General features: G+C 41.8%; 1 protein-coding gene across 2 annotated transcripts; it reads right to left on the reverse strand.

Moving 5' to 3' along the window:
• Positions 1-189: 189 nt before the first annotated feature.
• Positions 190-19191, reverse strand: lin28aa (lin-28 homolog Aa). 2 transcript variants are annotated; one of them, XM_061821086.1, is made up of 5 exons: positions 19017-19191; positions 18830-18914; positions 18530-18702; positions 10960-11144; positions 190-747 (listed from the first exon to the last, which is right to left on the reverse strand). In XM_061821086.1, the coding sequence occupies exons 2-5, from the start codon at positions 18858-18860 to the stop codon at positions 522-524; spliced, it is 615 nt and encodes a 204-aa protein (XP_061677070.1). In that variant the 5' UTR covers positions 18861-18914; positions 19017-19191; the 3' UTR covers positions 190-521. The 2 variants fall into 2 exon arrangements, with proteins under 2 accessions (XP_061677070.1, XP_061677069.1); XM_061821085.1 differs by having other exon boundaries at positions 18830-19191.
• Positions 19192-20871: the final 1680 nt, after the last annotated feature.

The raw sequence follows: 20871 nt of genomic DNA on the forward strand, positions 1-20871 counted from the left end.
GGCAACAAAAGAAATTTTTTTTAAATCTTGACATTGAGTAAGTCCTCCTCTCAAGTAGATCGGCAAAATCATCATGTGCATAAGAACATGAAAGGAAGGTCTTCACAATTATTTCTCACTGTGTTAATTGAAAAGTACTGGCGGTATCTGTAATCATATTGTGAGTACTTGAGTTAAAAAAAAAAAAAAAAATCAAGTGAAATCTGTGGTTATCTGTTTTTTTGCCACATGGAAGTAGGTGTAACGTAAAGGCCTATAAATAACATCAGTGATTCTTACTATTGAAAAGAGTGCAATCATACAGCAGTATTCCTGAGTGTAAGCAATTACAACAAATTCAAAAACAGCGAAGAAAAGAAATACATCAGCAACGTTCTTCTTGAGAATATTCGTTTCGACCTGAGGTAGTTCCAAAAGAAGCTTGAGGTGCGAGGCGATCCCTCTGTCAAAACAGTTTGATTGGCCTCCGTGTTACCCACCCTGCCCGCCCACCAAGAAACACCCACCTCCACCCGACCTCTCTACTCGGAGGGCTCCTGAGGAAGGGCCGACGCGCGTCCCTCTTGCTCCTCCGCGTTGCCCTTCAAGGAGGACTGCTTTCCCTTAGAACCCGGCGAGGGCTGCTGTGCTTTGATTGGACAGGTGGCCACCATGTGATCGATGCTCTGGCAGCAGTGGCACCTTTTAGGCTGGGGTGGCAACTTGCACTCTTTGGCATGGTGATCAAGACCGCCACAGTTGTAGCACCTGCAAGGACATCAGCACTACAGGTCAGTTGAAACGCCACTAGACTGGTTCCGCTGTTAGCATGCATGCCAACAAGTGTTTTAGCGTGGATGTAAACTACCATATGATGGCACTCACGAGACAGTGCGGAACAATTGCAATTTTACATCGAGGCAGAAGCAGTTTACATTAGTCTCCATAGGCAAGTCATTACTGACGATGTACACACTGACGGTGTCACGGTGAAACTAAAATTGTCACACCACAGCAAGCAAATTAGCATAACAAGCAAATGAAAAAAATAAAATAATGACAAAACATGCACTTTAAAAGCAAACATATCACTTCACTACACCACTTCAGGAACAAATCACTCGGTTCACTTAAAGGAAAACTCTCTCCAAAATTCATATGAACAATAAAACCTCCAATCTGAATATTATTACATATATTTTGGACATTAATTGAAAAAAAATTGAAAAAGAACATTTTTGAAATCCAAGCAAAATCTGGATATGTGCCGGCTTTCACAAATAAACACGGAAGAAACATCCTTGACCCCGCTCCTAACGTCGCCGGTGCTTAGCATTACAGGCCGAAGTCTTGTGCAACAAAACTGAAAAAAACGCACCCAAATTTCTCTTTCTTTAACCTCCCGTGGGGTCAACCTGACAGAATAAAGCTGTGGCTGTCACAGTTGAGGCTCGTTCATGAGCCGGGGAAATTTCCACGCATCTAACAATTACTGGTTATTAGCCGCTTAGCGATAGCCTCTTGTGCCAGTACTGTACAGAGCTGGTACACCTATGTCACCGAAATCACATGACTGGCCATATTGCCGGTCAAGCAAAGCATTGTCCAATGCTAAATCCATTGAGACGAAACGAAAATATGTCATAGAGCTCGTGCACGTGACGTCACCATTTTCATGGCGCCATATTGCCGGTCAAAAAGAGCTGCTCAACAGTGTGGGGGACATTGAACCGGAGCAGAATATTCACAATGACTGAGACTTGTTGTGCTGTTGGTTGTTACAACAGACGAGACAGATATACACTGAGGTCATACTATAGAATACCAGCTGAAAAGACGAGAAAAGATCGATGGATTTCGGCAATTAGACCTGATAGATGGTGCCCAACTAAATACACACGACTGTGTAGCGATCACTTCGCTTCAGGTAGGAATTATTATTCTCAATCTCAAATTCCCCAAAAGTATTTATAATGCCAAATTGGCTCCTTTGAGAACAATGCATATTTAAAAAAAAAAAAGAAAGAAAAAAAACATCTGTCACGGAGACGTTTACCAAAGCTTAAAGTGTGGTCACAACGAGTTTCATGTACGGTTGGAGACGACTCACTGTCCTAATTTTTTCCCCCAATCATAGTTAATGAATGAGAGTTTGTGTAAAACCAGGGGTCATTTATTTAAATATTGGTATTTGTATTGAAAAAAATCTGAGTGGCTCCATCACTGTGGGATTTATTCTTGATTGAGAACAGATCCAGCAACAAAGTATATGTATGCGTCCAGACTTTTCTACACTTTCAAACTCTTCCGTATAAATCTCGATGACTTACTCACCAGACAGATGTAGATCCAGTTGTCCATCCAAGACAAGCGGAAGCTGCTTCATAGTCTAAAGACGCTATAAGACGCATTTTCGCCTCGTCTCCAACTGACTTAGCGTTGAGGAATGGTTTGTTTGACTGACACTTCTGGCCAGTGATGAGATTTGATGACATAGGTGCACGAACTCTATAGCACGACACCCAGAGTTTTGTCTGATACCGTTAAACATTTAGAAGGTGATAATAAATGAAGGTATGTGTAAAATTAAGACACACTGGGCATAGAGAACCCATATCTAATGCCGAAGTCGATGTTTTCGCCAATACAAAATTGGACAGTTAAACCGGTTCCGCTTGTCTTGGACAACTGGATATATACATGGATCTGGTGAGTAAGTCATCAAGATCTGCGCATAAATGTTTCAAAACGTATAAAAGTCTGGACGCATACAAATACTTTGTTGGAATAAATCGGACAGTGACAGGTTGATAGCTCGTGAACGCAGAAGCGTATTCGGCTACACGTTAACCTTTCTCAGAATCCATTGATCTTTTCAGCTAATATTCAATACAAATACCAATATTTAAATAAATAACCCCAGGTTTTACACGAAGTCTCATTCATTAACTATGATTGAGGCGAGGGGAGAAAAAAAAAAAAAAAAAGGACAGGGAGTCAGCTCCTCCAGACACGGAAGCGTATTCCGGCCACACAAGCGCACGCACGCACGCACGCACCTCTAAACCTCTCTGCAACAATTTTTTTTTTTTTTTTAAATACGCATTGTTCTCAAATGAGTCAATTTGGCATTATAAATACTTCGTAATTTGAGATTTAAAATAATTCAGACCTGAAATGAAGTGATCGCCAAACAGGCCTGTGTATTTTGTTTGGCACCAGCCATCACGTTTAATTGGCGAAATCTATCGATCTTTTCTGGTCTTTTCAGATGGTATTCCATAGAATGATCTCTTTGAATATCTGTCTCGTCTGTTGTGACAACCAACAGCACAACAGGTCTCAGGTGTTGTTAATATTCTCCTCTGGTTCAATGTGTCCCACAATGTCAAGCAGCTATGTGTGAGCAGCAATATGGCGCCGTGAAAATGCTGACGTCACGTGCACGAGCTCTATAAGCAACAACACTTTATGAGACGGAACAGTGGACCAGCTGTAAACCATTGGCCTCACAGTTATGAGGACCTGGGGTCAATTCCTGACCTCCATGTGTGGAGTTTGCATGTTCACCCCGTGTCTGCGTATGTGTAACCTGCCTCCTGCCTGTTGACAGCTGGGATAGGCTCAGGCACTCCCTCGACCCTTGTGCGGCTAAGCGGCTAAGAAAAAGGATGGATGGAAATATACTGTACGTGTAATCACTTTAGGGAAGTCCCAATTTTATTTTTTTTTTGCATTTTATATTCCAGATATAAATAAACCATTAGATAGTCCTACGTCACACTCGGAAAATCAGACCTTACCATTCATATAGCTCACATAGCATTCACATAAGATTCCAAGACCATAAAAAACATGTACTCACCGATTTTCCGCTGGATGTACGAATGGTCCTTTCATCAAACGGTCATGGATCAAAAGTAAATTTATATGCAACATGTCTTCATCCAAACAACTTTGGATCTATTATCTAGTATCTATGTTATGCAGACAAGTTGATCGTGATCAAGTTAATTTCGGTACGCTCCATTTTTTTGTTCGACCTTTTCAAACTCGCAACACTACTGGTATTCCACCACAGTTGGCATTAGGACACAAATAAAAACGAAAACCAGTCTTTCGAAATGAGCCTGTCTGGAACACTCCGAGGTCCATGTTATGCCCTCCGTGAGCGTCATGCCCCTCTCCAACACGTCAAGTTCCGCCTGTGGGTATTGTGGCTCAAATGCACAGGCTTGAACATTGTACATTATGCAATTTTTTTTTTGTAATTATTTTTCACAAAAAAAAAAAAAAAGAAAAAAAAAATCAGCTACAAAATGTCAGACGGTGGACGTTTTCTGTTCGGTGAACCGTATCCACAAGCAATGGGGGGAGGGTTAGAACAGGAAGCACTGCAGGCGTGGCAAACGCTGATTGGCTGTCAGTTTTCCAGCCGGGCTCATTGGAATGTCTGAGCAAGAGAGGAATTTCAATAATACTTATCCAATTTAGAGACGTTTGTTGAAATCTGTGGATAACTCTGGCATTAAAAGAATCACTGAACCCTCATCTACTAACATCCTATAATTTTGGGGAGAGTCTTCCTTTAAGTTCCACCTCTGCCTGACGCCGCCTGGTCATTCACCGGAGTGATCGACATCACTGGCAAGTCACAAATCAGTCCCGCCCCCACATGCACGCTGGCTGCTCATTGGTCAGTTTCAGAGTATACAGAGGTGAGTGACAGAATGCTTCAACACTCCTGTTTCCGCTCCGAGACGACGTGCTTGGCTCATGCCAGTGGGGGACGGCCAAGCCAAAATAATTTCATAAACTGAAAAAAAAAAAAAAAGCATCAACAATAGTAATAACAGCTTAATGCACTTTGATCTAATAAATTATCAATACAACCTGCAGCAATTATTTCATGGTTTCCTGTAGTGTGTGTATAATTATATACACTTATTATTAGTTATTTTCAATGACACAGTATATCAGCTATGAATTTTGGATTCTGTGTTTTTATCAAAGTAGCATGTCTTTTCAAGTCAGTGGGTTAAAGTCCAAGTGAAGTCACGAGTCTTTGTCTAAATCCAAGTTGCAAGTCTCGATTTTGTCAACTCGAGTCCCAAGTCATCAAATTCATGACTCCACTCCAAGTGGTGCCTCAAGTTCAGACCGCTACCCCTTTCTGTGACGTCAGCTGACGACCACTGACCTAGTGCAAGTAAAACTCAAGGTCCAACCAAGACCAGCAGCGTTGAAGCAGAGGGCACGGGGGTCTAGAAAGACCAATCATGTACAGCTGTAAGACAGATGGGTGGTGGGCGTGGGGTGGTCGGTTGGTACCAGAGAGAGGCGGGTCACCCTCTTTTCCACCATTGAAGTCAGAACAGATGAGCCGCTTTTGCTTTGTGGTGACGCCCGTTGGGGACAGCGCGGGGGCATCTCAGCCGCGGCGTCACGGCCCCGCCCCTAAAGCGGCATCCGTCGTCAGTAGCGTCGAGGGGAAGTGGTCCTTTGTCCAGGAGGGTGGCAGGAATGACCTCTGAACCCTGACCCCTACTCACCACCAGAGTGCGCTTGCATTTACTTATACACTGTTGCCATGGCAACACTGACCTTTCACCCGCTTGCCTTGCCTCTTGCATCTGTTATCAATTAAACAGAGCTTGTTTTTTTGCTGGCCCATGGAAATGTGGACTTTAAAAAAAAATAAAATAAAATTCTGACTCTAGACTCAAGATCCCAAACAAAGCTTTATTTGTACTGATCAGCCAAAAAATAAAAAACAAACAAACAAAACACTGCATAACAAAATGGGGCGGGAGGGTGAACGATATCTTATCAATGGATTAATGCGGCCCATGAGGGGGGGGGGTTGCAGGGGGCAGTTATTGAACGGGTGAGGGCCTCGCAGGGCTCTTTGAAGCCGGAATGATCTCCACTCTCGCACCGACTACTCGATGGTTCTAATCGCAAATGACAGCAGGGTGAAGGTGATACACCTCTAACCCCGGGCGCCATAATATTAAAAAAAAAAAAAAAAAAAAAAGTGGGGGGGGGGGATCTCTCTGCCCACAAAACAAACTGCATACCCTCAAGTGAGCCTTTGTGAAGGGTAACCAGAATTTAGAATCGGTCACTCACCGATAGGGTGTTCAGAACATTATCATGTACTGATATTCATAAATACTGAAACATGTCTGCTTATATATATATATATATATATATATATATATATATATATATATATATATATATATATATATATATAAAGTGCAGAGTGATTAGTGACTTTACAAACAACCAGCTGATCTATGTACCAATCCTACAGACTATAGGAAAGTATAATATTACAGTATGGTTGCAAACAAAGGTTAATGAGCTTCTATACATGTCAAACCTCAAATGAATTTTAATGAAAAATGAAGTGTGCGATCGCAGTCTTTCAAAATGAAATTATAACCTCCTGGATGTCGTATTCAAATCATTTAAAAAAAATAGAAGCAACAGTACCTTTCTGTAGACATTTTATAAAAGAACACGGAGATACACAGTTCTTGTCCAACCTATCGTGGTTGACGACTCGTGGGTTTGAGTCCAATGGGGTAGGGTGGGGGTGGGGGGTTCAAAAGATTTAAACAGTTATTGATCCAGGTCACACATCAAGCCGGTGCCGATTTGACCCTTGCCAAGGTGGGGGAGTGGGAAAGGGGGGGGGGGGGGTTCGGCAAATGCAATGGAACAGCAGAAGCTGAAATCCAAAAGGTTTGGACTGATGATAGCTTGGTTTTCAAGTAGTCATTTCAAAAGAGTAACACACTAAACAATGGCACACTTGATATTGGTCAATGACTCGCTCCACAAAGTGTATACAGTATCTGCTTCTGTGATATGTCAGAAAGGTTCCAGGTCTGGTGTCACAAAGATTGTCCAAACGACAAGTTGTGGACCAGATGATCAACTACCACATCTATAGAGGGAGATCCTGGGGCATTTACTTCGTTAGTGTATAAAAAGAGGTGAGAATTGTGGCAGACAACACCCTTGCTCACAATCCCGTGAGCATCTGACAGTTCCTGGCTGAGAACATCATTGCCATGCTGGAGCAACTTTACAAAGCCCCTTTGATTAGTTCCCCTCTTTCCCAAGCTGGGGAACCATTCGGAAGACATGGAAGACATCAAGATGGATCGGTGACAAAGGACAGCCTTGGCGGAGTCCAACTTTCACTGGAAACGAGTCCAACTTATTGCCAGCAATGTGGACCAAACTCTGACACCAGTCGTACAGGGACCGAGCAGCCCATATCAGGGGGTTAGGTACCCCATACTCCTGAAGAACCTCCCACAACACTCCCTGAGGGACATGGTCCAACGGCTTCTCCAAGTCCACAAAACACATGTAGATTGGTTGGCCAAACACCCTTGAGGATCCTGCCGAAGGTGTAGAGCTGGTCCACTGTTCCATGGCCAGGACGAAAACCACATTGTTCTGAGATTCAACTTTCCGACGGACCCTCCTCTGCAGCACCCCTGAATAGGCAACACCAGGGAGGCTGAAGAGTGTGATCCCCCTATAGTTGGAACACACCCTCCGGTGTTAAAAAGGGACCACCACCCCAGTGTGCCAATCCAGAGGCACTGTCCCCAATGTCCACTCGATGTTGCAGAGGCGTGTCAGTCAGGACAACCCCACAACACCCTTTACAAACTCCGGGCAAATCTCATCCACCCCCAAGGCCCTGGCACCAAGGAAATTTTTAACCAACTCGGTGACCTCAACCCCAGAGATAGAAGGGCCCACCTTAGCCCAGACTCAGCTTCCTCATGGGAAGTCGTGTTGGTGGAATTGAGGAGGTCTTCGAAGTATTCTCCCCACTGACTCACAACATCCCGAGTTAAGGTCAGCAGTCCCCCATCCTTACTATACACCGTGTTGACTGTGCACTGCTTCCCCCTCAGATGCCGGACGGTGGACCAGAATTTCCTCGAAGGAGTCTTGAAGTCGTTCTCCATGTGCCTGGGTTTTGACTCACTGACTACCGAAGCTGCATTCCGCTTGCCCAGCCGGTACCTATCAGCTGTCTCGGAGTTCCACAGGCCAAAAATGCCCGATTGAACTCCTTCAGCTTGACAGCATCCCTCACTGTTGGTGTCCACCAACGTGTGGGGATTGCTGCCACGACAGGCGCCGACCACCTTACGGCCACAGCTCCGGTCAGCCGCCTCAGCAATGGAGGCGCGGAACATCGTCCACTCTGACTCAATGTCCCCCACCTCATCCAGAACGTGAGCAAAGTTCTTCCGGAGGTGGGAATTGAAATTGCTTCTGACAGGGGAATCCTCACAATACGCTTACGCATGCCATGTCGGACCGGCATCTTCCCTCAGCATCGGAGCCAACAAACCACCGGGTGGTGATCATTTGACAGCTCTGCCCCTCTCTTCACCTGAGTGTCCAAGACATCCATTAATTGGAACAGTGCCAGGCTGTGTTCTGTCTCAGTCTTAACATAAATGCACATTGACGTCGTCATTTATGTATGTAAATGTGGCAACTTCCAAACAGAACTGGTCTCCAACGGAGAGCTAGTTTTTAACCACCGGTACTTTAAACATTTGAATCAAGCTGTTGTTTTGATAAACACGTAAAAACAACAACCACTACTGTGCTAGATGGGTAACTCCCTACATTGATAAATGAAGCGCTCATGGGAGATTTACCCTGATGATCTGTTCTGATCAAATGTTGTGGCACATTTATACACCAGGTCAAAATAGTTCACATCACAACTGATGATCAGAGATTTGACATCACTGCCTGAAAGTTAGGTAGCTTCATGCTAACATGGGAAACAAATAACTAATAGCATTGGGGTTGTTGTTTAACAACCCTACAAAGGAACAGACACTTCTAAAAACCAGTCTTGATGGATAATGTAAAAATACTCACAAGCATGTATTCGTTATCCCCTGCAAAAGACGACTTTTGTTCTGCAGTTTATAGAGGAGCTGAGACCAGTTGGATGTACAGCTGTATGTCTTATACTCCCTCCAGGTGGCCATGATGGGCACACCAGGAATCAGCACATCACAATGGAATTGAAACAATGTAGCAAAAACTTTCATTTCTGTACATTCTATTTGTCATTATGGCATGTTTTTCTAAAGAGTGCTATTTTTCCCGACAAAATGCGTTTTCTTAAAAGAACAGTCTACTGAACAATGAAAAGCCTTAAGCTGATATGTCATGTCATATGTACTGCACCTTGAAAATTTGAGGTTAATTCGATATCATTTAATGGTGTTTTTAATCGGCAATTACAAATTTTCATGGGCGCCGCCATTTTTGGCGAGCCACATGACCTCCTTGCGCGGATGTGACGTATTCTGTGCGTAAAAGAAATCATGGTCGATTTGTAGTGTATTCATATGCAGTACCACCACCGTTGGACATGTGAAAATGCCCTACTGTATTGTGAAATTTTGCTCGGTGGCAGATTCTGCCCATTAAGAAAAGAAGTTTTCAGGACCCAGTGGCTAGCAAAGTGCGGTCATCCTGAGCCATATCACATATGTACAGATGTATTTGCGCATTTATTGAAGGCCAAGACGTTTAGAGTGCAATAAGTCTCTGATTTCTCTTAAATAACATTGTTATGATGTTGCTAACCAATGATGACCAAAGTACTTTTTACCATCAATGCTACTTCTTGTGCTTCATACGTCATGCAGGCGTTGAGCCTTCCATCCGTTAATCGTGAACGTAAATCAATTTGAATTGCCATCACGATGGTACGATGGTGAACAGTTCTTGCCGACAAAGGCATGTCTTTTGTTCATTTGATTATCTTGGCTTCATGCCATGTTGGCAAAATATTGATTGGCAACGACAAGGACAAATGCTTTGGCATACTCCCCGTCTGTGAATTTAAACACACAGCGAAACCCTCCCTCTCCACAAAGGCTGTCCATTTTTCGTGAAAACTTTGGTGGTATTCATATTTTTTTCTTTGAGCGACCTTTGCCAAAAGTTTCCATAATTACTGTTCCACACAATTGGCCTTCAACCGTTCTGCACCTGTTGTTAGTTAGCGAGTGAGACTCCGGCGTTATTCCCGTCCGAAAATCCATCCAAATATTAACCAGTATTTACAGCCACAGGTTTGTGTCGAGACCCTGTAGCTCAGTGGTTAGAGCACTGGTTTGGTAAACCAGGGGTTGTGGGTTCGTATCCCACTGGGGCCTCAACTCCCTGAGAAGGGTTGCGTCAGGAAGGGCATCCGGCGTAAAAATTGTGCCAAATATATATGTGCGTTCATCTGAGATGACACGCTGTGGCGACCCCGAAAGGGACAAGCCGAAAGAAACTTACTATTTACAGCCACAGGTTCAAATCTGTATGGCCGTATTCCTCCGTCGTCCTGATCAACCAATACTGCTATTTCTTGAGCAGATGAGGGTAAATCTGAGAAATCAGTGCTGTACAGAATTTTGTTTGAGATGTCACTTCCTGTTTTTTAAGTTATGTGACTCGCCAAAATGGCGGCGCCCGTGAACATTCGTAATTGCCGATAAAAACACCATTAAATGATATCGGATTAACCTCAAATTTTCAAAGTACAGTACATTTGACATGACCTATCGGATTAAGGGTTTTCATTGTTCAGCGGACTATTACTTTAAGGAGTCTAGAACGGATTAATGGTATTTCCATTCATTTTTTTTTTTTAGAAAACATGATTTGCGATACTAGTGTTTCGAGAACAAATTAAAACTTGTATCTCAGGAAATTAAATATGGAGCCTCAACCCAGTTTTTCTGTTCCTGTGCATCGGCAGGTGTGGGGTTGGTGTTGCCGACTATAATTGATTCACAATTGTTCAGATTTCTTCGTTGCGTCACATCGCCTCATATACCCCCGGCCACAAGTTTCGTTCCAAACGAGCGTCTGATGAATTCCACATGTAGTTTTTCCGCCACTTTTGCTTACCGGTCACCTTTCGAGCGTCTCTTCTGCAGTTTCTTGCCTTTGGGTCTGCGGTCACTGCCCACGCAGTGGACGCCCCCGGGGCCCGTGACCCGCTGCGACTCCAGCCCTTTTGAGGACTTTTTGAAAGTAAACTCCACGGCTTCGCCTTCCTTCAGGCTGCGGAATCCCTCCATGTGCAACTTGCTCTGGAGAAGAAGCAACAGCCAAGGGTGAGGAGTCGTTACGGGCATTCATTATCATGTTATTACAAAGCTTCAGAGGATGCTGAGAGGTAACGAGCACACCAGTCAACAAATATTTTGTTAGAAAATTCCTTTTTACTTGGTATTATATTGCATGTTACACATGCATCATGACATACAATACTTTGTCTCTCTGATATTGCAATATCATTTTGCTGAGAAACAAAGCACATCTAACTGGGGGAATCAGTACTGGTCCACCTTTTTCTACAGTACTGGCCCTCTGCGTCCCTTGACGCACACATGGCAAAATTTGTTGCTGCACAGCGAATGCCTCAGAGATCATCTACCGTGATGTGTCCATTTTAGTCACATGCTGTGATGACTTATTCAGCGTCCCTCTTGGGTCCACATAGCACCTATGTTGCCGCCTTGTCAATCAATTTCGCAGCCTAATTAAATGAATCATCTGCTCACCCATTTGTTCTAGTCATTGTTGCTGCTTTGTTCATTGTTACGGAAAGTAAAGTAAAAATGGCTTCTGTGAATGGCCCAAAAAAAATGCAAAGGAAACGCCCCTCCCCCCCGCGTTACCCTAACGAAGAGCCGCCATTGCGACATTTATGAATTGGAGAAGAACTGCAGCGCATTTTCAAAACTGCACGGGTGGGTTGCATTCAGGTATAAAGGCCTCTTTATACGACCACGCCGACGTCACGCCGGCTGTCCCAGTCAAAATTTAGTTTGCTCCCAGAGCTGGTACTGGCTAGGATGACAAAGCGTGGAGTTTCCTCAGCACTTTTTAGTCTTTTCTGGTCACCGATTTTACTTTCACTTCCCTAACAAGGAACAAAGCAGCAGCACTGGCAACTGTGGAAGTGTGTTTGCTAGAACAAATGGACCTAAATGACCAGATGTTGAGTTTAATTTGCTGCAAAAATCGATCAAGAAGGCGGTGGCGTAGGTGGTTCGTGCTCTCACCGTGCAGCAACTTTGGCGTGCGTGCGGCAGGCTACGGACAAGCTATGCGGAGCTGCCGCGTGGGGAAATGCAGAGATCATGTGATGCAACGCGGACGTTGTTGACCGCGCAAGTATAAAATGACCTCCAAGGCAAACTGCCCGTGGGATCGCCACAGTGACGTCAGCGCGACGATGAAGAACCCTTTTTCAACAATTTCAGTGCTTTGTTTTGCATATGTGGTAATTTTTTTTTTCATTCATTCAAATTTGGCAGTCTTAAAAATACGCTTCTCTATGTTTTATGGCCCCTATAATTCAGCTTTACACAGTGTGGGTAATTTTGCTTTTAGACCCATTTTACTTTGCTGAGTTACTGCTTTTACTTTTAGCTTTTGACTAATATTTACTTGCTAAAGTTGTGTTTGATACTTTTGCGCACACTTTTGACTTCTACACGTCTAACTTCTACAAGTGAGTACTTTTAGGTTAGTTTTTTTTGTGTTTTTTTGCTTTTTACACACACACACAAACACGCACCCCCCCCACTGCTTTTGTGTTGCTTAATGCCTCTTTGTCTCCCCTCCACCTTCGAATGTTCAACCTAATGTGACTGACCTTCAACCCATCCCCCCACCTTGCTCTCTGGATGGAGGAACAGCATTCCACACTGCAGCCCCCCACTCCACTAACACACGGACCACTGCTAAAATCTAAACTGCAGGATGCAAAGGGGGAAGGGGGGGGGGTCAAATGGGTGGGGGTGGGGTGGTATGATCAGGATGACATTCCTTGGATGGTTGTTGGGCACAAAGACGAACAAGATTAAAAGTTTGTGGGGGAGGGGAGAAGTGTTGTCTGAATGATGTCTTCCTCTGATAACCCCCTCCCTCAAAAAACAGCCCACCCTTGTGGGCGCCTGCAACATCTTGGGTTGTAATTTGATTTCTTGGTTTGTTTGACAGCGCGTGCCTGGGAAGGGGAGGAATGGGGGGGGGGGTCGAGTTACTGAATTAATCAAATGACAATGAAAAAAAAGCGGGTGGCTTAAATGCCCTGTCAGTAAACAATAAGATAGCGCAGAGTTACATTGACCTCAAATGACCCTGAAGAGCTTTCACAAGAAAAGGGCAGAGGATTATAAAATGGCGGCAAACAACGTACGACACGGACATATTTTCAAGGGGAAATTATGTTCTCGCTCATTAAACTTTCAGAAGAAGAAAGACCGGCGCTAAAGCCAAATTATTACAGGCCAAACTATAGCCGACGTGAATGTTCTGAAAGATTTAGGCTTAAGATTTAGATTTGGGACAACCGACCAGAATGAGTTACACAAATCATTCTTCAAAATGGATACCAAAGTCCCGCTTGTGCCTGAATCCCACCCCCCACCCACCCGCCAAAAAAAAAAAAAAAAGATTCTGGCTAAATCCAAAGTGAAATTAGCCCTTTAAAAAGAGAAAATCTTCAACAGTTACTAGAGTAGAGTGAGTGGTTTGAAATGGAGCCAATGAGAAGGTTATTCAGATCGCATTTTGGTTTTTCACAATCAATTAAGGAAAAATATTCTATGTTTCATTTTGGAGAACATTGTTAGGATATTTGATGTTGTGGTCGCACTTTCATTTTGTTCCATACCTGAATAGTCTTCAGTTTTAAGACTTTTGACCAAAGGTTGTTCTCGACCAGTTAGCATAGAAGCTAACTCCGCGAGCCTATTGAGTGTTATTTTTTAAAATATATGTTTTCAGATTCCTGAGTACCTGTAATAGGGCCAAATGCAACGCAATATTTCATTTGACAGAAAATCTCAAAGTGTAGTGAATACAGTATGTTTTATCAATTTTGTTTGTGTCCTTGTGATTGTTAAAAGAGGTTTTGTCTAAAAATGTAGGGTAGTAAATATGCTCTGAAGTTGCACCTTGTGCTCTGCAGACATGTAATCTTCATAGTAAAATATTTTTAATCCATCAAGAGGAAGAGAAAAATGGCCACTACTGGACTCAGCAAAATTTTATTCATCCATCTAATTGTTCTGGGCCATTTCAATCACAAGACACATTTACCACCAAAAAGGGATGTTTTACGAATTTGGGGAAGAAAATCAGTATACCGGGAGAAAAACCACGCAAGCGCATGGTTAACGTACAATAAAAAAAAGTAAAATTAAAAAGGGACATCTGAATTTAAAAAAATAAAAAAATTGTGAATCTGGCTTGGTATAAGGCAGTAAACTTCTGTATGTAGAACTGCAAACATTATTGGTACATTTCTGGAAAGTTTCCAGGAAATTAAGGGAAGTTAGGGAATTGAAATTAGAAATATATCTTTTCCCCCGTTTTCTCCTGGAAACGACATTACTCTATTCTCGCCTCTCCCAAAGCACAACAAATGTTTGTTTTGATCAAATTGCACAGGGAGAAGATTTTACTTCACAACAGCATGTAGGAATCACATCATTAGAATGTAAAAAAAAAAAAAAAATGTACAATATTTCCCACATTTTTTGTTTGAATTCACTGGGCATTTTGCTGCCCCTTTGGGCATTGTGTGCGGCCATGGCGAGCGGGGAAGAAAATAATGCAAACATATTGTACGTCGAGCTGGCTAAAACTCCTCAGCAAGCTGCAGTAATACCGTATAAATGGTTCTTCACCGAGGATAAAGACTATGCCTTGAGTATTGTTATAGTGTCTGTCACCACGTTACTCCACTTCATAAGGCAAAGTTTTGAATAGAAACTGTATGATTGTTTGATGTTTAGTTTGAAAGTAAACTCAAAGGCCGAGTGGCAACAAACAGCCTGAAGCGTCTTTCTGGAGACATTTTTTCCTATCTGCCAAATTGTTACCGGTGTTTGTGAAATGAAGAGTTTCACTGGCATACCGGATCTCAAAACTTGGCTTGCCCACATCAAAAAAATAAAAAAAAACTTCAAATGATGGCTTATAGCTTGGGTTACTAGTATTTAAAAGGTACTACTTTACATTTAAGTTCTCTATTAAGACCCTTTGTTTGTTTTTTTTTTTTAATTCCAAATTTATTCCCGTTAATATCCATGAAAAGTATCCAACTTCCAAAAATGTGCACCCTCATGTTCCTGTGCTGTTTTTTAGAGTTAATGTGATGATGATAAATGTATTTCAAGTAAAACCAAAGGCCCAAAGACGTCCTCGTCATCCGCATCTGCTGCGTAACCAAACCACTGCAATCGTTGCCCCGCTCACGTCAGGATTCTGGACCCTGACGGTGACCGTTAAACCACTTCCTCCCCCACGTGAACTCCCTCCAACCCCCCCATGAAAGGCCATCAACAGCCTCCAGTTGCTTGAACCAGGTAGGTAGGGCTGAGATTGGGGTGGGGGTGGGGGGGATGTTGTTTGTTTTAAAGCATAAGGATATTTTGTGAGGGTGTCTACAGTAAAACTCTGCTGTACTTTGTGCCTGGAAGAGCAGAGGAAGACGTCAGGGACTGGAGCGAGCAATGGGAGGACTGTCCCCGTGACAAAGAGGGGGCTCGGTCACGGGCCGGGGGATGCCCCATTCACATGTATGACCTCATTGTCCACCTGCACAAAAGGCCCAGCGGATCCCTGGAGTACATTTTGGGCGACACGCGGCTCCTAATTTTACAGACCGGGCCTTTTTTTTTTTCTCGTTTTTTTTTTTTTTTTTTTTTAACATTGCCATAACCTTTTACAATCCATCATTGACACGTGCCTCCAGCCCCCCAAAGAGAAAGGAAGCGGGCTCGGGACGGAGGGGTGTCGGCCATTGGTCGCGCATTGCTTGAGTTTGATTCAATGAGACAATTTCAGGAGACGAGCGCAAAAGCTTCTAGTCGAGCCGCGCTTCATAATGAACCCGATTATAAAGACAGGACAAGGACGAGCTCACCCGTTTGCCCGCATTGGGGCCCATTTAACGAATTGTAATTAATCCAATTTGCCTTTTCTAGCCCACTCAAGCAATGCTGCTATTGTTTTATTTCATAACATAATCCACTCAACACTAGACGTTATAGCCACACCATTTCCTTGTTGGAAATTATATTTTTATGGTGCTCTCGTTGGATTTTTAGTCTTTAACTCTTGCACTGTGGTTCACTTTTGAGTCACCTTTTCAGATTCTTTGTGTATTGGTATATTAAGTAGAATTATAACTTTTACACGTAGAATGAATATTAATGCTTCTTGAATTAAGTTTGAAGTTTTACAAAATTCCTCCAATATCAATAAGGAACTCAAGCAAAAAGTGCGTTGGTGCACTTTAAGAGCATTTGAGGCTTTTCTCACCTTTATTTACAATTACGTGAGAGCCCAACAGTACAATAAATTAAGGTTTCGTGCATTAAATTTGTAGTTTTTTTTAAAGTCCCCAGAGAGCCAATTTGAAGTTTATGCACAGATGTATTACTTTTTATGAGAATTGACTTTTTTTTTTTGTTATATATATGGCAGGTTAGACTCGGCCATTGGGCCATGGATGTAAAAGATAAGAGCTCCCTGACTCGAGAGTTTAATTTGGGTGTTTTATAAAGTCCTCAAAGGGCCTCCATAACAATGTGTTTTTTTTTTTTGTCTTGTTTTGTTTTTTTTAATAAAAAGCAAGGCTAGCCCCATGTCGAGCACTGAAACGTGATCAATGGGATTTTTGTTGAATTAAAAAAAAGACTGGATATCGCAAGTCCCAATGTTTCCCTTTTATCCAAATAGAATTTCAAATAGAAAAATTCAATGTTACAATTTGCCCACTTTCCCTTCAATGTTCTTTTGCCGTCTTGCAGAGTTGTTGTGGTTTAGTTTATTTGCAAGCACAAAATAAAATTCTTTACAGCTCCTATAGAATGGCACCCAAGAAGCACGCCTGGACCGTGCGGTGGGGGGAGGGCGGTGTCGAATCTTTTGAATGAATTTACGACAGGAACCTTGAGGTGAATGAGGCGGTCGCTGCCTTCTCCTCTCATTCACATGCTAAGTCTTTATCTTATCGCTCGTGTGGAGGTGGGGGGCCTGGGGGGGGGGTACACCTTCACATCCTCACACCTCTCCTAAATATCTGTGCTAATATTCCTCACTCACTTATTTAACAAGTCTCACGGGAATGAGGGAGTTATTAAAGAATAAAACAGCGACGTCCACTAAGGGAAGGGAAATTGGATTGTTGATCGGGGGAATTGAATTGAAATCTGATGCTACAAATGTGGAAGGAGGAGATAAATATGGCAGAGATTTCTACACTCGGGATTTTGATGAGGAAAATGGGACAGAATTTGACGGAGTGGTACAAGTTGCCAAGATGTCTCTGATTAAGGGAAAAGCACAATGCTGGAATGGATTTATTTGGTTAAAAAAAAGCAGTAAATATGCAAAATATATCTTCACGTTGGAGTTTTATTGGAAACATGTTGAAAAGGGGAATAATTCCTAGCATGCACTTAATGAGCTGAATTATTTGAAGTTTGAATCAGTCGATGTGGAAAGAAGGTGCTTGAAGATCAAAATAATTTTTTTATGGTTAGCAAATTGAATTTTATGGTTAAATATGGGAATTTTTAGGGAATACTTCACAAAATATCCTGATTGACAGGAGCAGTTTGAAGTTAGATTTGAAACAGTGAAGAAATTTGGAGGGGTGGGGTTTATATTGGAAATATTTATAATTAAGGAATTTTATTGCATCAGAGAATAAGAATTGAGGAAGAGGAATTGAGATTTGAGTTGCAATAGTTCACAGGATGTCCTGAGTTAGTTGAAAATGTACAAGTTTGAATGGTATGAATCAGCCAAGAAATATTGAAGTATTGCCTTTTTTTTCCTTTTTTTGTTTTTTGGTGGAGGGGGGCTGGGTCCCAAAATGTCCTGAATGAGGGGAAGCAGATTGTAATTGCAATAGGTTGAGCCAGGCAGGAAATGTGGAAGAATTTGCAAAATACAGAAAATATTTCTCCATTTAGGAACAGAGAATTTGGAGAATTGAGAATCATGAAGCAAACATGAGCAATTAACTCCAGTTTCCTCCACACAACCTTTGAGATTAGGCGGATGTGGAACCACAGTATCAGTGAACAGGGGAAAAACATGATTTTAATAGAATTAAACGAATGAGAACAAATATTGAATATTTATCCCCTTAAAAAGTTGCTAAATAACCATTTCCTAGTCATTTTTTTCCCCCCTATAGGTTCACATGGCCTTAGACCCCCCCCCCCCCCGCGCGTGTTCCCACGGGGGGGTGGAAACAACATCCACAGTGCTGAACCTGAAACCAACAACCCCCCATCTAGAATTAAAAATTAAAATAAAGGAAGCACAAATTCGTGACGCAGCTCCGAATTCCTGGTGCAATTTCGCTCCCTTTCCAACGAAACTAATCCGGACTTGTCCTTCTGAAGTGAAAATGACGCGGGGGAGGGAGGGGCTTTACCTGATGCACGAACACGTCCACGGGCTCGTCCAGCTGCACGCCGTCCCGGCTCGTCATGGACAAGAAGCCGAAGCCCATCCGCACGTTGAACCACTTGCACGAGCCGAGGCCCCGCAGGAGGGTCTGCGAGTCCTCCTCGGCCGGGCTGGGGCCCTCGTCCGCCTTGCACACTCCTAAGAGCACAAGTTTTTAATAATAATAATAATTGAATTAAAAAAATAATAAAATAAAACGTAATCGCGTATTTGCCAACTTGGCGTAAAATAGGCCCTAATGAATCAATTAACGAGAATTCAAAACCTGGGAAGTCCTGGTTGGAAACGGAGCCCATGTCTCGTCCTCCGAGTAAGGGGGAAAAAAATGATAACCGCGCAGGTCGTCGCCACTAAAGCGCAAAAAAAAAAGAAGAAAAAAAGAAAGAAAGAAAAAGTGGAGCGGGAGAAAGCAGAAGGGAGGGGACGGAGAATGGAGGGGGGTTGGTACTCACTCGTGTAACAATGAGGGGGGACTGGAGTGCTCATCGGATTGCTCAACCCCCCCCCCCGCGCGCGCGCACGCGCACACACACACACAAGCAAAATAGGACAATGCAAGGAAGGCCCGCCCCCCCCTCCAGGTCAGGCCTCCTCGAACGCACCTTCTGCCATGCGTGTCGGGGTCGCGCGCCCGCGTACGCGCACGTACGCACTTCATTAACTCACCTGGGTGCTTTGGGGTTGTCTTTTTGTTATTGTTATTTTGATTTTCGAAAACAAGCCAAACTGTCACAATAGTGATTTTTTTTCCAAGTCAGTATAAATACGTAATGTTTCATTACTATTTTTGCTTTTTTTAACGAATAATTTAGCCTTACTTGGCTATTATTCTGCTTATTCTATTATTTATTTCACACTTTTACAAACGACTTCAATTTGCAATGGTTATATTAATTAATTTTACATAAAGAAACCTCAGCAATAGGAGTCATTTTTTGCAACTTATTTATTTTATATTTAGTTCATTATGGAATAATCATTATGATAATTGTGAGTTTTTAATCATCTGACAATTACAAGATTTGTAATTAATAATAATTACTTGACAATTATTTCACTGATTTTAAATAACTTTGCAATCTTTGCTATTATTTTGCTTATATTTTATGGGAGCATTTTTGCATTTGTTAATTATTGTTTCTATTCACCCAAATTCTAATTTGCTTAATTTTTGGAATAAAATTACTGTTCATTTTATTAATCAAGATTGTTATATTTGTGAGCGCTACTGTCCAGCATTTATTTAATTTTTTTCACTTATTTTTACTTTCTATATTTCTTTCCAGTGTCCCATCAACAGTCATCTTTTGCATTGTAAGATAACCTTCTTATTATCATTATTACTATTCCTAATATTTTTATCATCATCATCAACATTCTCATGATTTTATTATTTATTTTTAGGTTACTTTTTTTGCTTATTTTATGAATCAATTTTCTTGTGACAATGATCTTTTTGAATTGTTAAAAAACATTTTTGACAATTCAAAATTTTCATAATAGTGGCTTTTTTCTAAATAACTAGGAAGTATTTTTGCAACATTGCAACATATTTATTTTACTCATTAAAAAAAATCAGGTGATTGTATTTCCTTTTTAATTAAAGAGTTCTTTAAATGTTTTTTGATTCTTCATTTTAAAATAATTTTACCTCACATGCAGGACAAAAAAATATAGATAGATAGATAGAGAGAGAGAGAGAGAGAGAGAGGAGAGAGAGAGAGAGAGAGGAGAGAGAGAGAGAGAGAGAGATAGATAGAGAGATAGATAGAGAGAGAGAGAGAGAGAGATGAGAGAGAGAGAGAGATAGATAGATAGATAGATAGATAGATAGATAGATAGATAGATAGATATAGATAGATAGATAGATAGATAGATAGATATAGATAGATAGATAGAATTTAAAAATGCAAATCTCCATATTAGAAGAGTTCTCAGTTATACGCAGTACAACAAAACAATCACAACAATGATGGTCACATTTCAATCTTTGCAAAGGCAGAATTGGATTTCTTAATATTCTTGCTCTTTTAAGTTATTCCAATTGCATGACAAAGAAGAATCTTTCTTAAAAAATAAGAAATCTATTATAGGACACAAGTAATTCTAACGTTTTTTTTTTTTCAATCTTTAGAAAAGCTATTTTAAATTTCCTCAAAATACATAGTTAACATTTCAAAAAGCCAAATTATGTCTGATTTGATTACATTTCAGTGCATTAAGTAGACTCAAAATAGTATAGTTTATATATAGTTATAGTTTATCGTAGTAGAGTTTCAAGTATCAAAATTAAGATTGCTTGTATAG

The sequence above is a fragment of the Syngnathoides biaculeatus genome, chromosome 5, assembly GCF_019802595.1.
Source record: "Syngnathoides biaculeatus isolate LvHL_M chromosome 5, ASM1980259v1, whole genome shotgun sequence".
NCBI classification, from domain to species: Eukaryota; Metazoa; Chordata; class Actinopteri; order Syngnathiformes; family Syngnathidae; genus Syngnathoides; species Syngnathoides biaculeatus.

Excerpts from the sequence above, each read along its gene's own strand:
- lin28aa (XM_061821086.1), bottom strand. The coding sequence starts at position 18,860 with ATGGGCTCCGTTTCCAACCAGGACTTCCCAG. Across the intron at positions 11,145-18,529 it reads TGGACGTGTTCGTGCATCAG|AGCAAGTTGCACATGGAGGG; the intron begins GTAAAGCCCCTC and ends CTTCTTCTCCAG. Across the intron at positions 748-10,959 it reads AGACGCTCGAAAGGTGACCG|GTGCTACAACTGTGGCGGTC; the intron begins GTAAGCAAAAGT and ends ATGTCCTTGCAG.